This window comes from Solea solea, chromosome 19 (genome assembly GCF_958295425.1).
Source record: "Solea solea chromosome 19, fSolSol10.1, whole genome shotgun sequence".
NCBI classification, from domain to species: Eukaryota; Metazoa; Chordata; class Actinopteri; order Pleuronectiformes; family Soleidae; genus Solea; species Solea solea.
Genome location: NC_081152.1, coordinates 7,524,966 through 7,544,036, shown reverse-complemented (window position 1 = coordinate 7,544,036; position 19,071 = coordinate 7,524,966). Strand labels below are relative to the sequence as shown.

The 19,071-nt window shown below is 39.9% G+C and overlaps 1 protein-coding gene across 11 annotated transcripts in view; it reads right to left on the bottom strand.

Annotated features, from left to right (window-relative positions):
• garnl3 (GTPase activating Rap/RanGAP domain like 3) overlaps window positions 1–19,071 on the bottom strand; it is a 70,235-nt gene that overhangs the window by 10,460 nt on the left and 40,704 nt on the right. For 8 of the 11 annotated variants that reach the window (XM_058616979.1, XM_058616982.1, XM_058616988.1 and 5 more), the window contains 21 exons: window positions 18,195–18,259; window positions 16,916–16,979; window positions 16,723–16,749; window positions 16,402–16,477; window positions 15,971–16,069; window positions 15,747–15,850; window positions 11,828–11,936; window positions 11,640–11,685; window positions 10,911–11,017; window positions 10,698–10,813; window positions 10,130–10,252; window positions 7,083–7,157; window positions 6,801–6,915; window positions 6,633–6,659; window positions 6,427–6,531; window positions 5,594–5,710; window positions 4,412–4,578; window positions 3,363–3,521; window positions 2,293–2,359; window positions 1,986–2,093; window positions 620–738 (listed from right to left, as the gene is read on the bottom strand). In XM_058616979.1, coding sequence (XP_058472962.1) covers window positions 620–738; window positions 1,986–2,093; window positions 2,293–2,359; window positions 3,363–3,521; window positions 4,412–4,578; window positions 5,594–5,710; window positions 6,427–6,531; window positions 6,633–6,659; window positions 6,801–6,915; window positions 7,083–7,157; window positions 10,130–10,252; window positions 10,698–10,813; window positions 10,911–11,017; window positions 11,640–11,685; window positions 11,828–11,936; window positions 15,747–15,850; window positions 15,971–16,069; window positions 16,402–16,477; window positions 16,723–16,749; window positions 16,916–16,979; window positions 18,195–18,259 — 1,995 coding nt within the window. The remainder of the gene's footprint in view (window positions 1–619; window positions 739–1,985; window positions 2,094–2,292; window positions 2,360–3,362; window positions 3,522–4,411; window positions 4,579–5,593; window positions 5,711–6,426; window positions 6,532–6,632; window positions 6,660–6,800; window positions 6,916–7,082; window positions 7,158–10,129; window positions 10,253–10,697; window positions 10,814–10,910; window positions 11,018–11,639; window positions 11,686–11,827; window positions 11,937–15,746; window positions 15,851–15,970; window positions 16,070–16,401; window positions 16,478–16,722; window positions 16,750–16,915; window positions 16,980–18,194; window positions 18,260–19,071) is intronic. The other 3 variants (XM_058616984.1, XM_058616986.1, XM_058616990.1) reach the window with 1 other exon arrangement.

Sequence of the window (19,071 nt, the reverse complement as noted above, 5' to 3'; positions counted from 1 at the left end):
CTAAAATTAAATGATAGTGGCAGAGACATGACAACTAGAGGAGAGTATATTTGAAGTCAGGTGCAGTGTGGCTTGTTTGGAATGATCTGTTTGTATGAATTATGAGAGTTTTATTGCTTTGTAGCCGTGCATATTGCCAGCCATATTTCCCACTGGGATAATAAAGATTGATTGAAATGAGAGAGCTGAGACAGCTTCTTCTACGACACAGTGTGGCTTGAAAACACTAAAAAAACACCACTCACGACCTGGAGAAGCTCTTTGCTGTAGTGAACACCAGTGAGTCATGAGAACACAGGTTATACACTTCTCATGCACATTTACATAACCTCTAAAAAAGTGTTGGACATATGGTTGATGGGTTTAGATACCAAAGATTACTGTTGCAGTGGTTCATCCAACATTTAAACTATAACTTCTCCTATAACTTGAATACCACAAAATAAAAAATAATATTTCTATATTTTTTTTATATTACTATAATATATTTGGTCCTATTTTATAGTAATAATTCACCAAATGATCAGAGAATAAGAATAAGAATAAAAACATAAACTGAAGTTGATATTTGTAGTACACACACGGACATGATATTGTGTTCGCTGTCGATCATACTGACCCGTGAAGCAGACAACTGCAGCTCTGGGACCACTGCTGTGTATACAAGGTTGCCATTGACCACCAGTCGGATCTCGATGGAGTCCGTTGTGAACGCCAGGATGTAGGGAAACGCACAAACTGCAAAGACAACACAAGGCATATGACAGGCAGCAAGCGTGACTGACACACGGATGGAGGATTTTTTGAGCAGTTTAGCACTCGTCCTTCACAGTAAGACAGTTCTTGGTTGGAATCCTGGATCACTCTAGAACCTTTTCATGTTCACTGTGGTCTGCATGGGATTTATGTGGCTTCCACAGGAGACTCTGAATTGACTGCAGGTCTCAGGCTGCTTTTAATGGTAAATGGTTTGTATTTATGTAGCACTTTCTTAGTCTTGAGGGACATTCAAAGCTGCTTTACACTACAGTTTGCCATTCACACTTTCATATAGCGCATCTCCTATCACTCATACGCTGCCAGCATAGCCCTTAGGAGGAACTTGACCATCCAAGTCCAAACCAGGCCTGACCCTGCTTAGCTTCCGAGATCAGACGAGATCGGGTGCGCTCAGGGTGGTATGGCCGCAAGGCACACAGCTCATCTATCATTGGTTTTTTAATACCACTCACGCACAGCCGTCAGGAGCAATGTGGGGTAAAGTGTCTTGCCTAGGGCCACACATGGCATTTAGACTAGCGGAGCCGGAAATCGAACCCACAACCTTTCAGTTGAAAAACAACTCGCTCTACCACGAGTGCAGAGATTCACTGGATATTATCCAGGGAGACTGCATGTGTGTGAACTCAAAGGTCATCACAAGTACCACCGAACATCCTCCACAGATTCTCCTGTGCTGCATGCCCCGAATTCAGCATCCAAATCTCCAGACATTACACAGAGTTGTTGCCTAAAAACAGCTTCTACATGTTGGCCCTGTGATTCCCTGCCTCTAGCTGGGATTTTCTCCTGCTCTCCTGCTCTCGTGCGAACCCTCAAAAAATAAGTGGTGTATATAAAAATATTTCTAAATGTATTTCTTTTATTGCTCAGCATTTATTGTTATTGCTTGTTTTGTGTGTGTGTGGAAGTGTGAAAGGAGAGCACATTATTGGATGTACAGCAACCTCCCACGGCAGTTTATTGTTACAAACAGGCTCAGGTTTTTCATGTTTAGCACCAATTGTGTTTTCTTTTCACCGTTTTCTGCATTAATACGGCACATGCACAGAGAGATACGCCACAACCCCACAAACACATGCAAGTCATCAAAAGCATTGGATGCTTGGGGCTACACATGGTGTTTCCACAGCAACAGCAAGCTCTGGCCAGGCTAGCAGCATGGGCAGGGTGGAGTTCAAAATGTGTTGCCATGGCCATCCTACCAATAGCATTGGGCATCTGGTTCCAGCTGAAGTGGAAATCCGAAGTGTTGGACTGGATCATCGGCGTGGAGCCGTTAAACGGACAAACTTTCTTATAGGAACAAATATCTGTGAACAGAAAGAGCAAGTCCAATAAAGAAAACACTTCTACAGTTTATTATTTCTTCATCCATCAGCACTTTGAACAAAGACCAAGAGTGTCTTATTATAACTCAAAGAAATAATAAATAATAATAATACAGCAGAGAAAGGTTCTGCTTTGACAGAGAAGTAAATGTAGAGGGTCAAAGGTCAAAGGACGACTCACAGTTGTAACACAACAGCAGACCAGCCTCCCCGTCTTCATACACATCGATGGCTGCTACAAAATTTACCTGCAGGCAAAGAGACGAGGTGGTTTAGTGAAATCGTTTCGACAAGATTCCAAAGGTCTGATATGAGTAACTGTAATGTCAGGTAATGTCAGGTCACACAGCCTTAAGGTAGCCTTTAAGGTACTTAAGGTCCCACAGCTCGACTAAAGGCCTTTGCACAACAGACGCATTTTTTATGTGATATGTGTTAATGTGTTAATGATCATTTTTGAACCTTTATCAAGTCAATGCAGCTTAATGGGATAAAAAAATGGATATGTCGTATATCTGTACTTTTATTATTAATATTTTATATCCGTTACTGTTTGGCTGGTAACATCCTCCACGGTGAATGTAAAGGGAAAAAGAGGACAAAAATGTGGTCACAAATAAACCAGTGACATCATTACACTGAACAACTGAATGCAACTTTGATTTTTCCATCCCAGGTTGAATTTTATAAAGTTTAAAAAGTCTCCTTAACCAATATGAACATGGACTGAATGTCAATAGAATGACTGAGCATCAGCATTGTGGCTATTTGATGATGCTACCCCGTTACTAGTTGTGTCGTGTTAGATGTGAATAGTGAGGGTGTATCCAAATAATTCCCAATCTCACGCTGTTTATTTGCGCTGCCGTTGGTGTGCAAGGGCCTTAAAAATCAAAATGTTGTGGCTGATTGGCGTCCACGCGTCTGCTGCAATTTATTTATTGTAGTTACTTTCCTCTAAGAAAAATGGTTAAAGCGGAATAAGATGGTTTATTAGAACAGCTGTTCCTCTCCCAGCAGGCTCATTTCTCACTTCTCTTCCCTCTCCTCTCCAGCTGGTTGCTGTAAATGACGACGTGTTGATTCACCAGAGCAGTCTGGTGATCAGACGGGTAAATAAAGCGACTAACTGGGTCAGCTCACGGTCTCAGTTCTGCTCAACTTCAGCAGACACCACATAACAACAAATAAATGGAAGATGAAAAGCCATTCTAATTTGCATGAGTGTGTGTGTGTGAACGTGTGCCTCACCCTGTTGGCGTCTACGTGATGTAGCCTATAGGCATCTCCAGTGCTCTCATTGATCAGGTCAAACTGGTGTTTGTAGGCCACACATATCATGTTGTCGTTTTCCCCCGTCGGCCCGTCCACCAGCGCCATCACCACCGGCGGGTCACACAGACAGATCTCCTGATGGGGGGACGGCACAAGAAGAAACAGTCAGTGCACACACACACACACACACACACACAAACAATATTCTGCTCTCTTTTTCAATTCTTGTTTACATTCCGTCACAGTGGCACCATTAAAAGTATGCTAAACTTGCCATTAGCCATATTCTCTTTTGTGAATTAGGACAATTCTGAAGTTGTTTAGTGTCTAATTTCTACGTGGATTTGTTAGGTGTGTTTTTTGATACTGTATCCTGAATGGACATAGTCCATAGTCTTCTGGTTGCAAAACAAACTCCTATTTTGAAGCTTTGATCCTCGTAATTTGACCGGTGCTGTGACAAGTTTTGTAAGCAGAATTTCACAGATGTCTCCTGCAACAAGGCTCTTAGTAGACAATGCCAGCTGTCAGTGACACTGGTATCTATGCGTTATTGTTTCTCTAAATGGGAGCATAATTAACAAAACTAACATTTTCTTTTGCAGAAGACCTGAAACTAGGAACTGAGCCCATTAACCCCTCAGAAAATATTTACTGAATATGAATCCAGTGAAAATTAGGCTCATAGACTACCATTTAAAGTGAGTTCTTTAAGTGCTATCATACTTTTCTTTTCAAACCAGAAGACTACATCCATTGTTATACACATTCTATATCCTAAAGAGGTAATACAATGTTCAATACACATTAGGTCAGTTATAGTACATTAATACAACTTGAATTGCCTCCTTGAGGTGTTCCTACACGACTTCTGCTGCAGCTTCAATAGATAATCACATTGGTGGCATCACACTTTGAAAATCGCACATATGAAAATGTGCGATTTTTTTTGTAGGAAGTTTTATGACAAAGCAGCTACAACAATTTATTTATCCTTTTCTTTATTGATGTCCAGTCGGTCGTACCCGTATGTACTGAAACTCCTCCACTGGCGAGTCTGCTCCTGTGGAGACGGCACTGAAACCCTCGCACCGTGGCTGTTTCCGGGTGATGAGGAGGAGTTTGTTCCTGATGGCTGCTACTATCCTCAGCTCTGAGCCGTGGTGGGTGTTGATGGAGTACAAATGACAGCCTGGGACAAAGAGGAGAGAGGGCGAGAGACAGGAAGTATATTGGACACGTGTTGTTTCCATCGTCCCACAGATCAATGCATTAACACACAGCTGGCATCACACCAGCAGCAGGTCGAAGGTTTTGTGTTTGGAAAAGCAGGAAACAAAAGTAGTAATTACTTACACACTCATTTTTTAAACATAGGGCTCCGTTTTTTAAGCAACATTTGCGTTGGATTATTTAACTTTTTGAACTGAACTTTGATAAATGTTTGTTTGATAAAAGCTTTATTTAAATTTTTTAAATTGCACTTTGATTGTCTAATAACTGACACTTGTCCTCAGTTTCTTCAAAATCAAATAGGTTGCAGCAACAATGGGGAAATACGACTTTGCTACGAGTATTAGGGCCAAACTGAAGAAAATTGTTTTCGTAATTATTATTCAAGCAAAATCTGCAAAACTATTCAAGCAAAACGATCAGCTGCAACCTGCGTCAAGATGAGTGACGTTATATTTTGGAATGGGCTTCCCAAATAAAGAAATACTTAATCATTTTGGCACTTCAGCATCAATGACTTTGAAAAGATTGTGGAAGAAACCGAGTTGGTTTTGAAGAGAGAATCACACAGACTGGTAGTGGTCGACTGCAAGGCTACCACTATTTACATCTGCGTTCTGTTGCTATTTAATAATAATAATAATAATAATAATAATAATAATAATAATTATAATACATTTACAATTAAATTACTATAAAAATAATATAATATAGACTTTATTCTCGTAATACTACGATGTAATTCTCATCTGCGTCTTTTTTCTGGTAATATCATCAGATGCCCAATTTAAATTTGAAACAGCTTTTGCTTGCTGCAGTCTTAACTCCTGTTCATACAGGTTGAGGAAATATCTCCTTCCAGTGTGTTTCTAATGAAAGCAATCAAGGACAAAAGCTAAAGTCTAAATATGTTATTTATCTGAAATTAAATTGATATTTTCAACTGATTGATGAGATGAAACGGTCAAAAATACCTTTCGTTTTCTCCAGCTTATTTTCCCGGCTGTCACACTTGGTCCTGACGAGCTGCCGCTCCTCCAGGCTCCTCTTGAGAGCGCCGAGTCTGAACACATAGAGCCGAGCATCCTTCCCTAGAACAAAATAAAACAAAAGGACCCTTCTGTTTTGCATTAACGTTACTCAAGATTTGCTATTGCGTACTTTATAATAGCATCCTCCCACGGCCAGACAATAGGGCTGTGCTGCTTAATATTCAAATGAACAGAAAGCTTCTTAGGCTCTCGCTCGGAAAGGACACACACACACACACACACATTTGTGTCAAATGTTCCAGCCACTATCACATAATCATTGTCAAAACCCAGTCACTCCTGTTTCTCGCTATTAGACCTGGCTAATCATCTGTGGAGTAATTGATTATATGCTCTTTTTGTTGGAGCATGAACATTTGTACATATGCTATTTGTGTCCTCTTCATGCTTTATGACTCGGCAGGTTTCCTTACATCCATCTGTTGGGCTGCGTTTCTGTCGGTCCTTTAAAGCCCAGTGATTACACACACTCACACGTACCACCTCGACAAGGATTGGTTCTCTATAGGTCAGCTTTCTTAGATCACAGCAAGCAATCAATGTGTTCGCTGGACCAACGGAGGTGGAAAGGGTAAGTAGCAACTCAACAACACACAGAGATGAGAGAGAGAAAGGGCTGCTGTAAAATGATGTGTCTATATTCTGCAGCAAAATGAGGAGATGACGACGGATTGAGCCAGGAGAGGTAATAATCTCATATACAGCGAGGAGACAGCCGAGCAGTCTTCACCTCGTACCTCGTGGTCCAACCCTACCTTTGTCAGCTCTGGTGATCAGCAGGTCCTGAGGCTCGAGAACATGCATCTGCTTCACCACCATGGTTTTGTCAAACACCTGCACTGGAGGCAGAGACTGCGTCTCTGAAACACAGAATATAAAGATGGGTTCATCCAAAACCTAATCTTAATCCTGTGTTTAAGAAAAAAAGAGCTGGGGGGATATTGATTGATTGCACACTCACCAGTGTTGGAGGAAGCTGGATCAGGGCCTGAAACAAAGACAACGCCATTATTATCGTCATCGTTAGTGTTGTTGGCCATGGCTTTCTGCTGAGCACAGTATTGAATGGATATGGACGGGTGCCTTTATTTTAGAGAACACAGAGCGATATTGATTAGGATAACCTCACCATCCAGCAGCATGATCCCCGCTGTGTCAGTGGCAGCCAGCAGAGACTGACCCCAGGAGTCGGCGCACACAATGTCATAGGGGAAAGTGCTGCAGAACGACTGGGACTCCCATGGCTGCGGCAAACAACAGCATGGAGTCACACATACACATTTATCATGACTTCACTTCACAGGGAGTACATTCATCTCTATTCTTAGAGTGTGGAGGTAGATAAACAAGAAAAATAAAAAGATTAACTGTGTTGTGAAGTCAAAGAAATGTCCCAGAACAGAAACTTTACCTCTTTTCTGCACAGGCCTGTGGTGACAAGACTGGTCGGAGCATCTCCTCGCACAATTGTCTTCAGCTTCAGAGCCTGAGGAGGAAATGACACAACGTGGTCATCTGTCACTTCTATAGGTTTTTTTTTAATGGTTTAAATGTCCAAAGACGTAATTAAGCAACAGCAAACTTGGAGAAATAATCTGTTACAAGTGTCAAAAATGACCCTTGTATGGTTTAGTGTACATCAATATCAGTATGTGTCGTATTATAAAGTGTAAATACTGATAAACCCGTGCAAGTAGTATTTTACTGTTGTAGCTGGTTAATGTGGAGGGTTTTTTTTTTACCTCCTTTATAAATCGTGTATTTATAAATATTTTAGTTGAAAGGTTCCTAATTTAGAGGTTGTTTCCCTCATAGGTGTCACAAGATACATCTGAGGAGTCATAAGATGATTCATGTGAGGAAAAGAAGAAGAAGTAAATTCTGCACAACACAAATAAGCAGTCAATCTCTAGACTGTTTAGTCTATTTTTTCCCTTTTCTTCATTTTACTACCTCTATCTTTTAATCTAAAATATCTGACAGGCATTTCATAAATCTGGCTCCAACCCTTTCTGGGAATTTTGTTTAACCAGCTATTTCAGGAAATGTGATGATCTGTGAAATGTTATGTTTTCGCAGAAATGAGCCTAACAACATGACATGAGGTGCCGACAAGACATGGATTGTCTGTGTCACAAGGCAAATAAAGTAAAAATGTCTAACTACGGATGTTTTCCTGTTGTGGAATACAAGCATAATATTTTAATCGACACTCTAGTACCATGGTTCTCAAACTGTGGTACATGACCTTCTGGTGGTACCGTGATCAGGGTGGAGCTGAGAAATATTGACCTGAAGTGTGTAGAAAATTAAACAAATAACAAGAAATTAAATAATAACAATTATCTCTTGCCCCATCTTAATGAATCATGTAACATACTGTAATAACATCTGGACAGGCCTTTCAAATCTTTACCTCTGCACAGGATGAATCACTTATGTATTAAGCTTGGTGAATTATATGCACATTTCATTCTATTACTAATCTTTAACTTGCCAGACATTAGCTTTTCCATGTTAATTTAGGTACTGGGAATTGTCACTGAAGTAGAAAAGAGCAGGACAAGCAAACTAGCAACAGTTAACCCCCCCCAAAATAATCAAAAAATACGGTTTGCACAAATGTTCAATCAGCAACCATCTGATCAGACTGGTCATTTCCAATCCAAGTTACACAGACAGACATTTCAATTTACATATCCGCATAAACAGCCAATCTGTGGATAATGAAATCAAAACCAACCAACAGTACAGTGGCTTCACCCGAGCACTGTGTCATTTACATTCTTCAAAAATGAATCTCCATCAAAATATTATTCTACCGACTTATCATGTATAACGTGCATCAGACGATGAATGAGCGGTTTGTTAGGTTGAAGGAGGACGCCGTCCATCTACAGATCTGGAGAATCAAAGACTCCACATGTCTACCTTCCTTTGCTTTCAGCACAATGTGTCGATGCCTCGGCTTTGTGTTAATGAGCAGAGAGCGACAGAAACAAGGTAGAAAAACACAAACAGAGACACAAAATGAAGGTGGCAGACAACAAGAGAGACAGAATTACTTCAGTGGCATAAACACACACGGTTTCTCTAGGACTGCCTTTTTTGTAAAAAGGTGCAGACAGAACGTGAGTGGTTTGCAAAGAGAAATTCTTATCTAGTTGTTCTTTATTTCATGTTCATCAGCCTTCGTTCAATCAATTTAGGCCCAAATTACAGGCCACAATCTGCCTCCCTGTTTGTTTGGAGCACTGTTGGGATATTTCTAGATTGATGGAAGGCAGATGTTTAGAAAAGACATATTTTCCAGACTTTGTCCTTCCTTGCATAAGCGTTATAGCAGCAGCCCCAGCAGAGGTGTGATGGTGGGTCAAAGGTCTGTTCTTAACATAACGTTCAGTCATCACAGGAGAGTCACAGATCTGTATTTTTACAATGTTTGAGTCAAAGTTTAAATAAATAACACATTTATCTCTGGAAATTAGTAAAAAAAAACAAAAACCCTGTATATTTTTGGGGTGAAGTGGCCCTTTAAGTATGCACATGCCAATAGATAAGTGTATATATACCAAAAAAAAAAATGCATTGTATTTCAGCATGGACAGGAAATCTCTGTAACGTCTCTTCACAACAGTAGCTGATCAAAACCACTGAGACTTTTCCCCACACACATAAAATCACCACCCATAAAATACATGGAATTATATGACCCACTCGGACTGTGAGGTCATTTCTACATTGTACACTAAACCCAGTCGTCTGTGTGTTGTGCTATAAAGTAGGGAAATGTTTTCCAGAATAAAAACAATGCTTAGGAATGATATCATTTTCATAACTTTACTAAGTAACAGCCATTACTGACATTTGTCCTAAGTAACTGCTGGATATGTACTTTTAAGTGGATATTGTATCATAGAGAGTTTACACAGACACTGCTCTCTTTCCTCTTCTTTCATCAAATTTCGCACATGTGCCTCTACATTTTTTTTACGTCAAACTTCCGTCCCCATTTTGTGAATTAGATCTTTGAATCCAGGCACCTTAATGTAGACGAGAGAGAGACTCTGAGTTTTCTAAAAGTGTTGACACAATCCTCTGGGTCACCTTCAGTTATTGCTGAGTGTGCAAAGCAAAAAAACCTTAAGGAGCAGCAGTGAGTGGTGCAGTGAATGATTTTGTATTTTTTTTTTTTTGCCCTGGCAAATGTGATAGAGACTAGAGTCACTCTGCCACAAGTTTTTGAAGTGAATACAACTCAGGGCTGTCCATCACGGTCAATATGCTGGTTTTAATTCAAAACACAGGATCAATACACACTTTAATATTCCTATATAACCTGCTCATGGTCATTTAAAGGTGTTTACACTGTTTAATAATATAAAACACTGGTTGTATGGTGTTGGGATTGTGCGTATGTGTGCGTGTGTGTGTGTGTATGTGTGGGTTCTTTTGTACCTGCCCTATTCTGACAAATTCAGCTTGCCGCGCCTCCTCCTTCTTCCGTGCCGATTTTGGAGACTCTGGCAACACGTCGCTGAACGATCGCCGGTTTAACATGTTCTGGGGAGAAAAAGGAACCTAAAGGTGGAACATGAACAGCCATCATTTTGTACACACACACGCACACACACATGCACACGCACACGCATGAAGGAAAAAGAAAACAGAGAGGACTCTTTAGAGCTTGACCCTAGCAGGGAGCAATACAGCAGGAGTGAAACATGGGGAGGGTTAAATTGTGTTAGGGGCAACAGTGAAAACAAGAGAAGTAAGAACAACGGTGATGTGAGGAGAGAGAGAGCCCTGACGAGAAAGTCAGCACTGCAGTAGTATCCGGTCGGAGTGGTGCAGTGTGCAGGGGGCTGCAGTGGAATACAGCAGCACACAGCTCAGCGGTGGCTACAGTCGCTGCCAGTTTGTGAAGTGACAAGGTGGAGACAGAGGAGAGCTGCAGTGTGTCTTTACTTGTAGAAGACAAGAAAAAAACAATGACATCCGCTCAGGAATGGACTAAGTGTTGTACCTTGTGCAGGTCAGGCATGAGGTCTTGGTAGAGCGAGCGGATCAACATATCAAGGGTCCGCTGACGCTTCTGGGCAAACGTTGGTGTCTCCAGTGTGGCTTTCTCTCCATTGATTACTGCCACAGATGCAGACAGAAGAGTTTATTTAGGAAAAGCCTAGACTGCAACAACTTATAGATCATATTATGTCATGATGCAGTTGTTTCTTCTCACATTTGACTAATAAAAAGTCCCTGAATTCGTGGTGATCAGTAAATACAGGCGGAGGAGGGAGAGGGGGCCCAAACAGTGGAACACTCTCCTCTGAGAAAATCTTCAACCTGTGAGAGACAGCGTGGTTTTGATACGATGATAAATATATAATAATAAAAATGATATTCATTGATCCCCATGGGGGAAAATCAGGAGTAACAATAACACTCTACAGAATAAAAACAAGAAATGTGTGGGAATACATAAATAATAGGCCTATAATAACAATAATGACATTACATTACATACAAATATAGTCATATTGATGAGTATGTTCAAACAATAATTAAGGAAGGGAATCAGTATCAGACCGATAAAAATGTAAAATACAATACAATACAAAAATCCTATATGACTGTAAAAATGTAAATAATAATCAGCCAAAGCATTTTAGCTGAGTCATGTTTGGGTTTATTTCTTCTTTTTTTTGGGGAAAACAATATTTGTTACAAAGTTGGAGAATTGTGTCTTTGAAATGACTCAGCACAAAAAAGTGCCATCATCCCATCCCTAATAATATTATAAGAATACACATTAATGATAGTATTAATAAACTTTTTCTACAATGAACAATCACTGATGTTACATCGTGATAATACTGTCATCATACTACTGATGTACATACTATAAAAAGTGACTTTTATGGTTAAGCACATTCAAAATACATCAGCATGGAACACAAACACTCACCTGTAACTGTCATTCTGGCTATTATACCTAACTAATGCAAAAATATCTGTGAGTGAAGGTAAAGGAAAACACCGATAATGGAGGAGAAGCAACGTTAGCCCACAGCTGTGGTGTCATCATCCGTGCATATCTCACGTCTTTGATAACCACTTCATTTCTCTGACAGACACTGTCCGCGTGAAGGATACGGGTGAAGTGTGATCGGATCATTGATGGTTTGAAGGACGACGATGTGTCATCCCCTTCCTGGAAAACTATGGTAACAATGTCATTCCCAATATGCCTCTTTCTTTCCACCTGCCAGAGAGGACAGAGAAAAAATGGGGGACACACAGCAATGTTAGCGCTCAACAACTTATGTGTGACAGGAATTGTCCCAACACTGTAACTGATTTTACGGTCACGCAGGGGACATAGGAGCAATCTTTAAAACACAATACTAATATCCTACCTCAAAAAGCAGTTACAAGAAATCTAAGTCCTGGAGCATTTTCAAAATAAATACCACCAGATATTGTACGTTACAATGAAACGGAATTATGACTCCAAGAAGGATTACAATGTTTTATGCAAATGACGGCAGTCAGGGCTACAATGTAGCTTTTAAGCACCAAAATGTCCTCAATCAGGTGAGCGTTAGAGCATCTGCTGAACTGTTAACTGTGGAACAAATGAGGTAAAAGCTACACAACACATGGGTTCACCTGTCGCTTTCACATCATCTCTTCCTCACATCTTTTATGCTTTAAACTAAATATCTGCCTATTTAGTTACTCAGTGTTCCAGCTTGTTTGTTGCTCGACCTTTGTTTATTTAGAGAATATAGCGTTAATTGGGTTGAACTGTGACGGAGCATTAACTGTGCTCCATCACTGGGAGTGACATTGATGACAGTGAGCGTGAATGAACCAAAACAGCAAAGTTGGAGGCAGCAAGTCGAGTAGGGGCCACAATGAAGAGGACAAAGTGTTAACAGTCCTTCAAACGGCAAACACTGACCAAGCTCTTTTTATTATACTGTCACTCATCCTCTCCCTGTCAATTACACTTAACACTTAAAATTTAAATGTTTTTTACAGCTTTTATAGTTTTTCTTTTTACTATGTACTAACCAGGGCTGCACAAATGTATCTTGTTGTATTCTATATACAGTTAGAAATAAAGTGTTCGATTCAATTTCTAAATCATTTCTATTTATTATTATTATTTTACAATGAGTTCATATTTTCAGTGTTACATTTTGACTTGACTTGAATCCAGTGGTGTTTTTTTTCTTCCAGACATGGACATTTAAAAAAAATTTAAAATACTACTGGTCAGATTGTCATGATGCAAAACTGATATTAATGGTACCACTAGATGAATCATAACAATTTTTGAGATTTCTTTAACATTGTCAAAAAGAGTTTTTGGTCTGTGAGAAGATGGAAACTCCATGTTGAAAGGCCCTCGTCAACAGGCAACAGTGCTCGCCACTACTCTTCTATGGTTACAATCAGGTGTTATGGCCCAGTCTAGGGGGCCGAGGACATAACGTGATAAGCACACACACAGCAGTTCGACTGCAAAATAACGACGACAGTCGTAACACAGGCTTGAATTTCAAATTTGTGCACAAAAACCTCAGCAAAATCACACCCCAAAGGTGTTTCATTTTAAACCAGAACATTGTTTCATTTAGCCGCACCACTGGTAAGAGTATAGAATTCATTATTTCCCTTCCACCCCACTCTTTTAATAAAAGTAACAGAGCTCGATCGATTAAATTGAACTGTCAAAGCAGACATTTCTGTCTTCAGGTGTGAAATATTATAGTCAGATTCCACCATATGATTGTAGCTCTTGTCACTCAAGAAAGAAACAGCATGAAACAGAGCACCTGCTCTGTATTATTGACAGCTAAAATACATCTTTGAATTTTTTGATATTTTAAGTAAAAATCCACTTAAGTGCCAGATCTGGTAAATGTCAGCTCTTTTAAAATCGTACTCAATAATATTGACAAAACAAAATGAAACCCTGGAGGAAAGTGATGATCCTTCTTTCTTTCCTCTCCTTAAAGCGAGTGACTGCGATTGCACTGAACTTGCTGCCGGTGACTGATGAGAATTTAAATGTCTTAAACGCCAGTGTTTTAATAGCACAAATGGCGCTTTTCTATTATACAGGTCTAGCACTAACGCCTCAGTGTGGGCAGGGTCGACATGCCGTACCGTGTGTCGGACGTCGCACTTATGACTCTTCCAGTGACGACACTCTGTGACCAATCAGTTGCCAGCTGTCTGTTGACGTCACATTTTTAGTATCGGCTCTGCTCGCTTGGAACTTTGCCAGAGCAGGTACTAAAAAAAGCAGAGTCAAGTAGAGTCGAGCTGAGTCATGCTAGAAGTGTATAATGGAACAGTGCAGGGGCTCGGGAAAGAGGGTGTTGAGGGTGCTGCAGCATGAATTGTCTGTACACAACCTAGTGAGTCCACAACTTATGGAAAAGGATCTCAAATTGATCATTTTTCAATTAAAAAGTGTGAATATGGGACTTTCAATTCAATTTCTCCTTAAACTGTACTGTAAAAATGTCTTATATCCAGTACAGTGCATTAGATAAAAAATGTGCTGAACACAACTTTTTCATTCTTATTCAGAACCTTTGGAGAACTCTCTTTATACAGCTGCTCAAAATCCAGCTATTAGGTCTCTGAAACACAGCTGTGAGGATTTTCATTATTTTTCCCATTCAAAAATGTAATTTCAAATGTGCACTCAGAGACACGGTGTTTTATTTTGAAGGCTTGATGTATTGAATCTCAGGCATTTTTTTTTACCATAAACACACTTTGTAAGGAGGACGTTGAAATTCAGTGTCAGATAGTTGTGTGACTCCAGTAATGTGTTGCTGTAGATTGTTAACAATAACAACATTCAGCATTTGTGCATGCAGTATATAATTTAACGGTCTTAATAACAATTTATCCACACAGTTACACCTGCGTACACCTGGTCTGAGCAGGTGTGAGATGTCGATGAGATGCCGATCTTGGGTGCACACCCACTTTTTTGGTGTACGCATGTTTAATAAATGCCGGAGTGAGGATGCAGTGTGTCAACTAATGTTACCAGTGTGTTTTAAAGATGTTTGTTTTGGCAATTGATAATCATTTCATAGCTCTTTCTGTGCATTAAAGGACAACGCATGCATGCATGTACAGAGTGCAGGCAAAATTATGTCCCTGCACGCACGGAAAAGTGCCAAAAGATGTGTTCATGTTACATGTTACATGTCATTTAGCAGACGCTTTTATCCAAAGCGACTTACAATAAGTGCATTTAAACATTTGGGTACAAATAAGAGCTAGAAGTAAGTAAGAGCTTCAAGTAAACGAAGCTCAGTCTGTTCAGTCTCTTCTAGATTAGTCATGTAATATTGATCAACTTCAGCATCTTTGTTATTGTATTAACATGTTAATATTTGCTCATTTGCACAAAACACAAAGTACAGCAGAGGCAGAAGGGACTTATTTTTAAACCAGCAAGTATTTAACAAATAAATATTTTGGCTGGAGGCTGATACTTGATGAGAGGTGATCTCCCAAACAATTCATCTGGAAATAGGATAAATATATAAAGCAGTAGAAGATGGATACTGGTAAGCAGAGAAATAGAGCTTTGCGCAAATATACTTGTCATTACGGTAGCCCTCAGGACCGTCCAATCACAGACAAGATAGTTTCTCAGTATTGTAATTCCTAAACGGTTATCGAAAGTGAACGTTATCTTGGAAGAAGGGGCAGAAGCACTCACTCATTGAACATTTTTTCACAACTCTACAGCCATAAAATCAATATAAATCCAGACAGCCTGAATATAGTGATGGTCATAAGAAATTAAAATCACAGTTGAAAGTTGGGTTTTGAATCTTAATCAATCCTTCTTCCAGTAATTGTTTGGATATTTCATTAGTGGTGGAACGGATCAATGCGTGCGTGCGTCAACATATAATCTGAACATAAACTCCAATAAATAAATCAATAAAAAAGAAAAAGAAAGAAAGACTGAAAACTTACTACAAAGTGACAGAATTGAACGATGCACAGCCACACAGTCACTCACCTGCTGTTTGTTCTCTTTGGAGTAGGGTAACATGGTGGACACGTGGAACATGAGCTCATGGCCCTGATACACTGTGTAGATGGACTTAATTCCTGTAGTGTCATCTGCAGAAAAGAAACATAAACAAAAGACGATGACGAGTTAACATTTGCAAATCCAAAAGCCTGTGTTATTTTTTTTTGTTTGCCAAATGATGTCATGCAAATATAATATGATTCATTCACTCTTGGTGTCTAGCCCTCCTCGGTATCCTGCCCATCCCTGCAGTGTAATGGAGTCACCCAGCAGATTGAGAAACTTATCAAAGCTCTCGCTCCCCGTCTCTGAAACACACACTTTTGTTAAAGGGGTAGTTCAACATTTTGGAAATACATTTATGTGCTTATTTCTGTGAGTACAAAAACATGAAGAGGACTACAGGTCCTGGTATACTTCCGCGAGTGCAGCCCAGATTTTATAACCGTGTGCAAAGAGCACATTGGGTGCGAGTGGACAGTGGACTTGCATGCATCTGCCCCACCTGTAGGTGGACTATTAAGAGTATATCAGGGTCAGCATGTGCGCAGAAGTATACCACAGGCTTACGAAGTTCGAAAACACTGTCTCCTGTTGACAGCTATCAAAGTGGTATTAATTTGAGTGTCGAGAGAATTACCATTGCTAAACATCTCGTCATCTGTGAGCTGTCCATCTTTGGCATACAGGACACCAAATTTAAAGTTGACAGATCCCTGAAAGATAGTGAGATGAGATGAGATAATGACGTATTTCACAACATAATGACATTTGTGACTATATAAGGTCATTATAATGCAAAGTCATAATATTATAAAGTGAAACAACATTAACGATTGCATACAAAACAGGTTTGTGACGGTGACTGGAAACCTACATGAAGAAAACCTAACAAAATGGGCACAAAAGAAATCGTCTCTGCATAAATAACCTGACCCATGAAAGTAGTTTCATCCCATACCTCCTGTTCCTCCAGCACCAGCAGGTCCTGAGGAAAGAGAACGTTATTATTATTTACACTCATCTCTCGGTGGAGATGACACAGCCTGAGGATACCATACGGATCATTTAAGGTGTGCTGAACGGGCACGACATAAATGGATCAGTGTGAACATTTCACTTGGAAGGGGTTGGTGCCTCGGTGTTACTCTCACCTTCTGAATCTCCGGGTTGAGGATCTCCCTGGGGCCTTTCTCAAACCTGTCCATGTTCATTGCACTGGGAATAAGAACAGAAGCAGGAGGAGACGGAGAAAGTGGAGGAGGAGGAGGAGGAGGAGTGGGGAAATCAGTGATGAAAAAGATACCAGAGTGTTTATCAATGGAAGACGAAAGAGCCTGAAGGGCCACACACAAAGATGACACCTAATAAAGGGGATTTCTCATCCTGCTTGTACCACTTGTACTCATTCAGAGTTTCAGTGATGCTGCTCTGCTGCAGCAATGTATGATCTCCACTTTCCTCTTTCATGTATCCGATTATATGTTGTTACGGTGTAATCTTCTTTTCGACGGTAAACACACTGCAACATATGTGAGCTCATGCATTATATCATTACCATAGTTTTTTACCATAGAGTTAATCTTACAAATATTAAAGGCCCAGTGTGTAAGAATTTGTGACATCTAATGGTAAGACTGCAGAGTGTATCTTCACTCCTTCACTCGCCTCTCCCTTTTCCAAGTTCAGGGAACTACAGTAACCCACGTATATCAGAAAGGATTGTTGTTCTTCTTCAGTTGCGTTGTCAGTTTCAGCTTCAAATTGTTAAACGTACGAAAACTTTCGTTATTTTAAAGCAGTTATAATACACTTACAAACATACTCATGTGTAGTAATGAAAAAAAAAGGCACTTTATGGTTTGGCTTACTTGAAGAACTTACTTACTTCTAGCTCTTGTTTGTACCCAAATGTTGAAATGCACTTATTGTAAGTCGCTAAATGACATGTAATGTAATGTTATGTAGTAATGTTCAATTTCTGTGAATAAACCCTACTAAAACTCACACAATGGACCTTTAATTATTATGGCATGACATTAGTTAAACAAAACAGTTACGGCTTGTTGTCACCACAGCATGATACTGTGTATTTCTCTGTTATAAAAGAGCTAATTGTCTTATTTTTGCACCCAACAAACAAACCTAAGAATAAATGGCGAGGGATTTGAAAGGACTTGGATATGGTGGGAGTGGATTTTGGGAATGGATTCAAATGAAATAAACCATTGTTGGTTTGCACACAACAATGGTGATTATTGGTAAGGAAAGCAAGTAAATCTGTGTGTGACTGTGGACAAAGAACAAACAGAATTTAGTAAGTTATGCACAAAGCAATTTGTCAGAGACATCACAAGCTAACAGCAAACATAAATAATTACACATGTACTGTGGGGAGTGAATTGGTGTCGAGCCGCAGGCTGCACTTCTCACCTGAGGATGGACTTGACTGATAGTGTTTTGGTCGGACTGTACGGGAGGCTGATCTTCAGAGTTCCCTGAGCCAAGAATGACACACATCGGGGTTTTACAAACTGTTTAACACAGTGATGAGTCACTAAAACAACATGTATTTCTGGGAATGTCTTAGAATATATTTGGGAAGCGACTGAAGGAAAAACAGGAAATCGTCTGCCACATAACAGCTGCACTAGTGTTCTTTGTCCAAAGAATACCATGTAAAATCAGTGCTACCCTTAAGGACATTCAGGCAACTAACATATTTTCCAATTAGTCATACAATGATTAGAGGGAGCCAAATTAACCAGAGACAGTGGAGCCAAATAAAGTTGTTCTGTTCCACGACGACAACATCCTGTACCAGTTAGAGTCTGACAGAGACAAGACAAATCAATGTGATCAGGCTGTGGAGGTGCACCACCCTAATCAGGTTCCAGATGAGTCTGGTGGCCAAAATTAGATCCAAGCTATGAAGCTGAGTCACCACACGACAAACACACAATCGTGAACATGCGTTCCTCTAACACATGCACAGACACACACCTACACACGCTGTGACTCAAAACTAGTATTAAGGTCCCTCAAGATGCCAGTTTGTTCTTTCTTATATTTAGAAATACTGCCACCTACGACTGAACGGTGTTCATACTCAAGAAGAATCTGTTCCACAGTGTACAAAAAGTTTCATTGCGTTCCCACTTTGATTGAGGGAAGAATATTTGTGGCTTCCTTTTTTTTTTGTAAATTCTACTCCACAATTCCGATATTGAACTTCTCGACTACTGCTTTGATTGTTTTACAGATTGTGCAGAAATAAAACAATCCCAAATTGATGCAGGTTGTCAGCGAC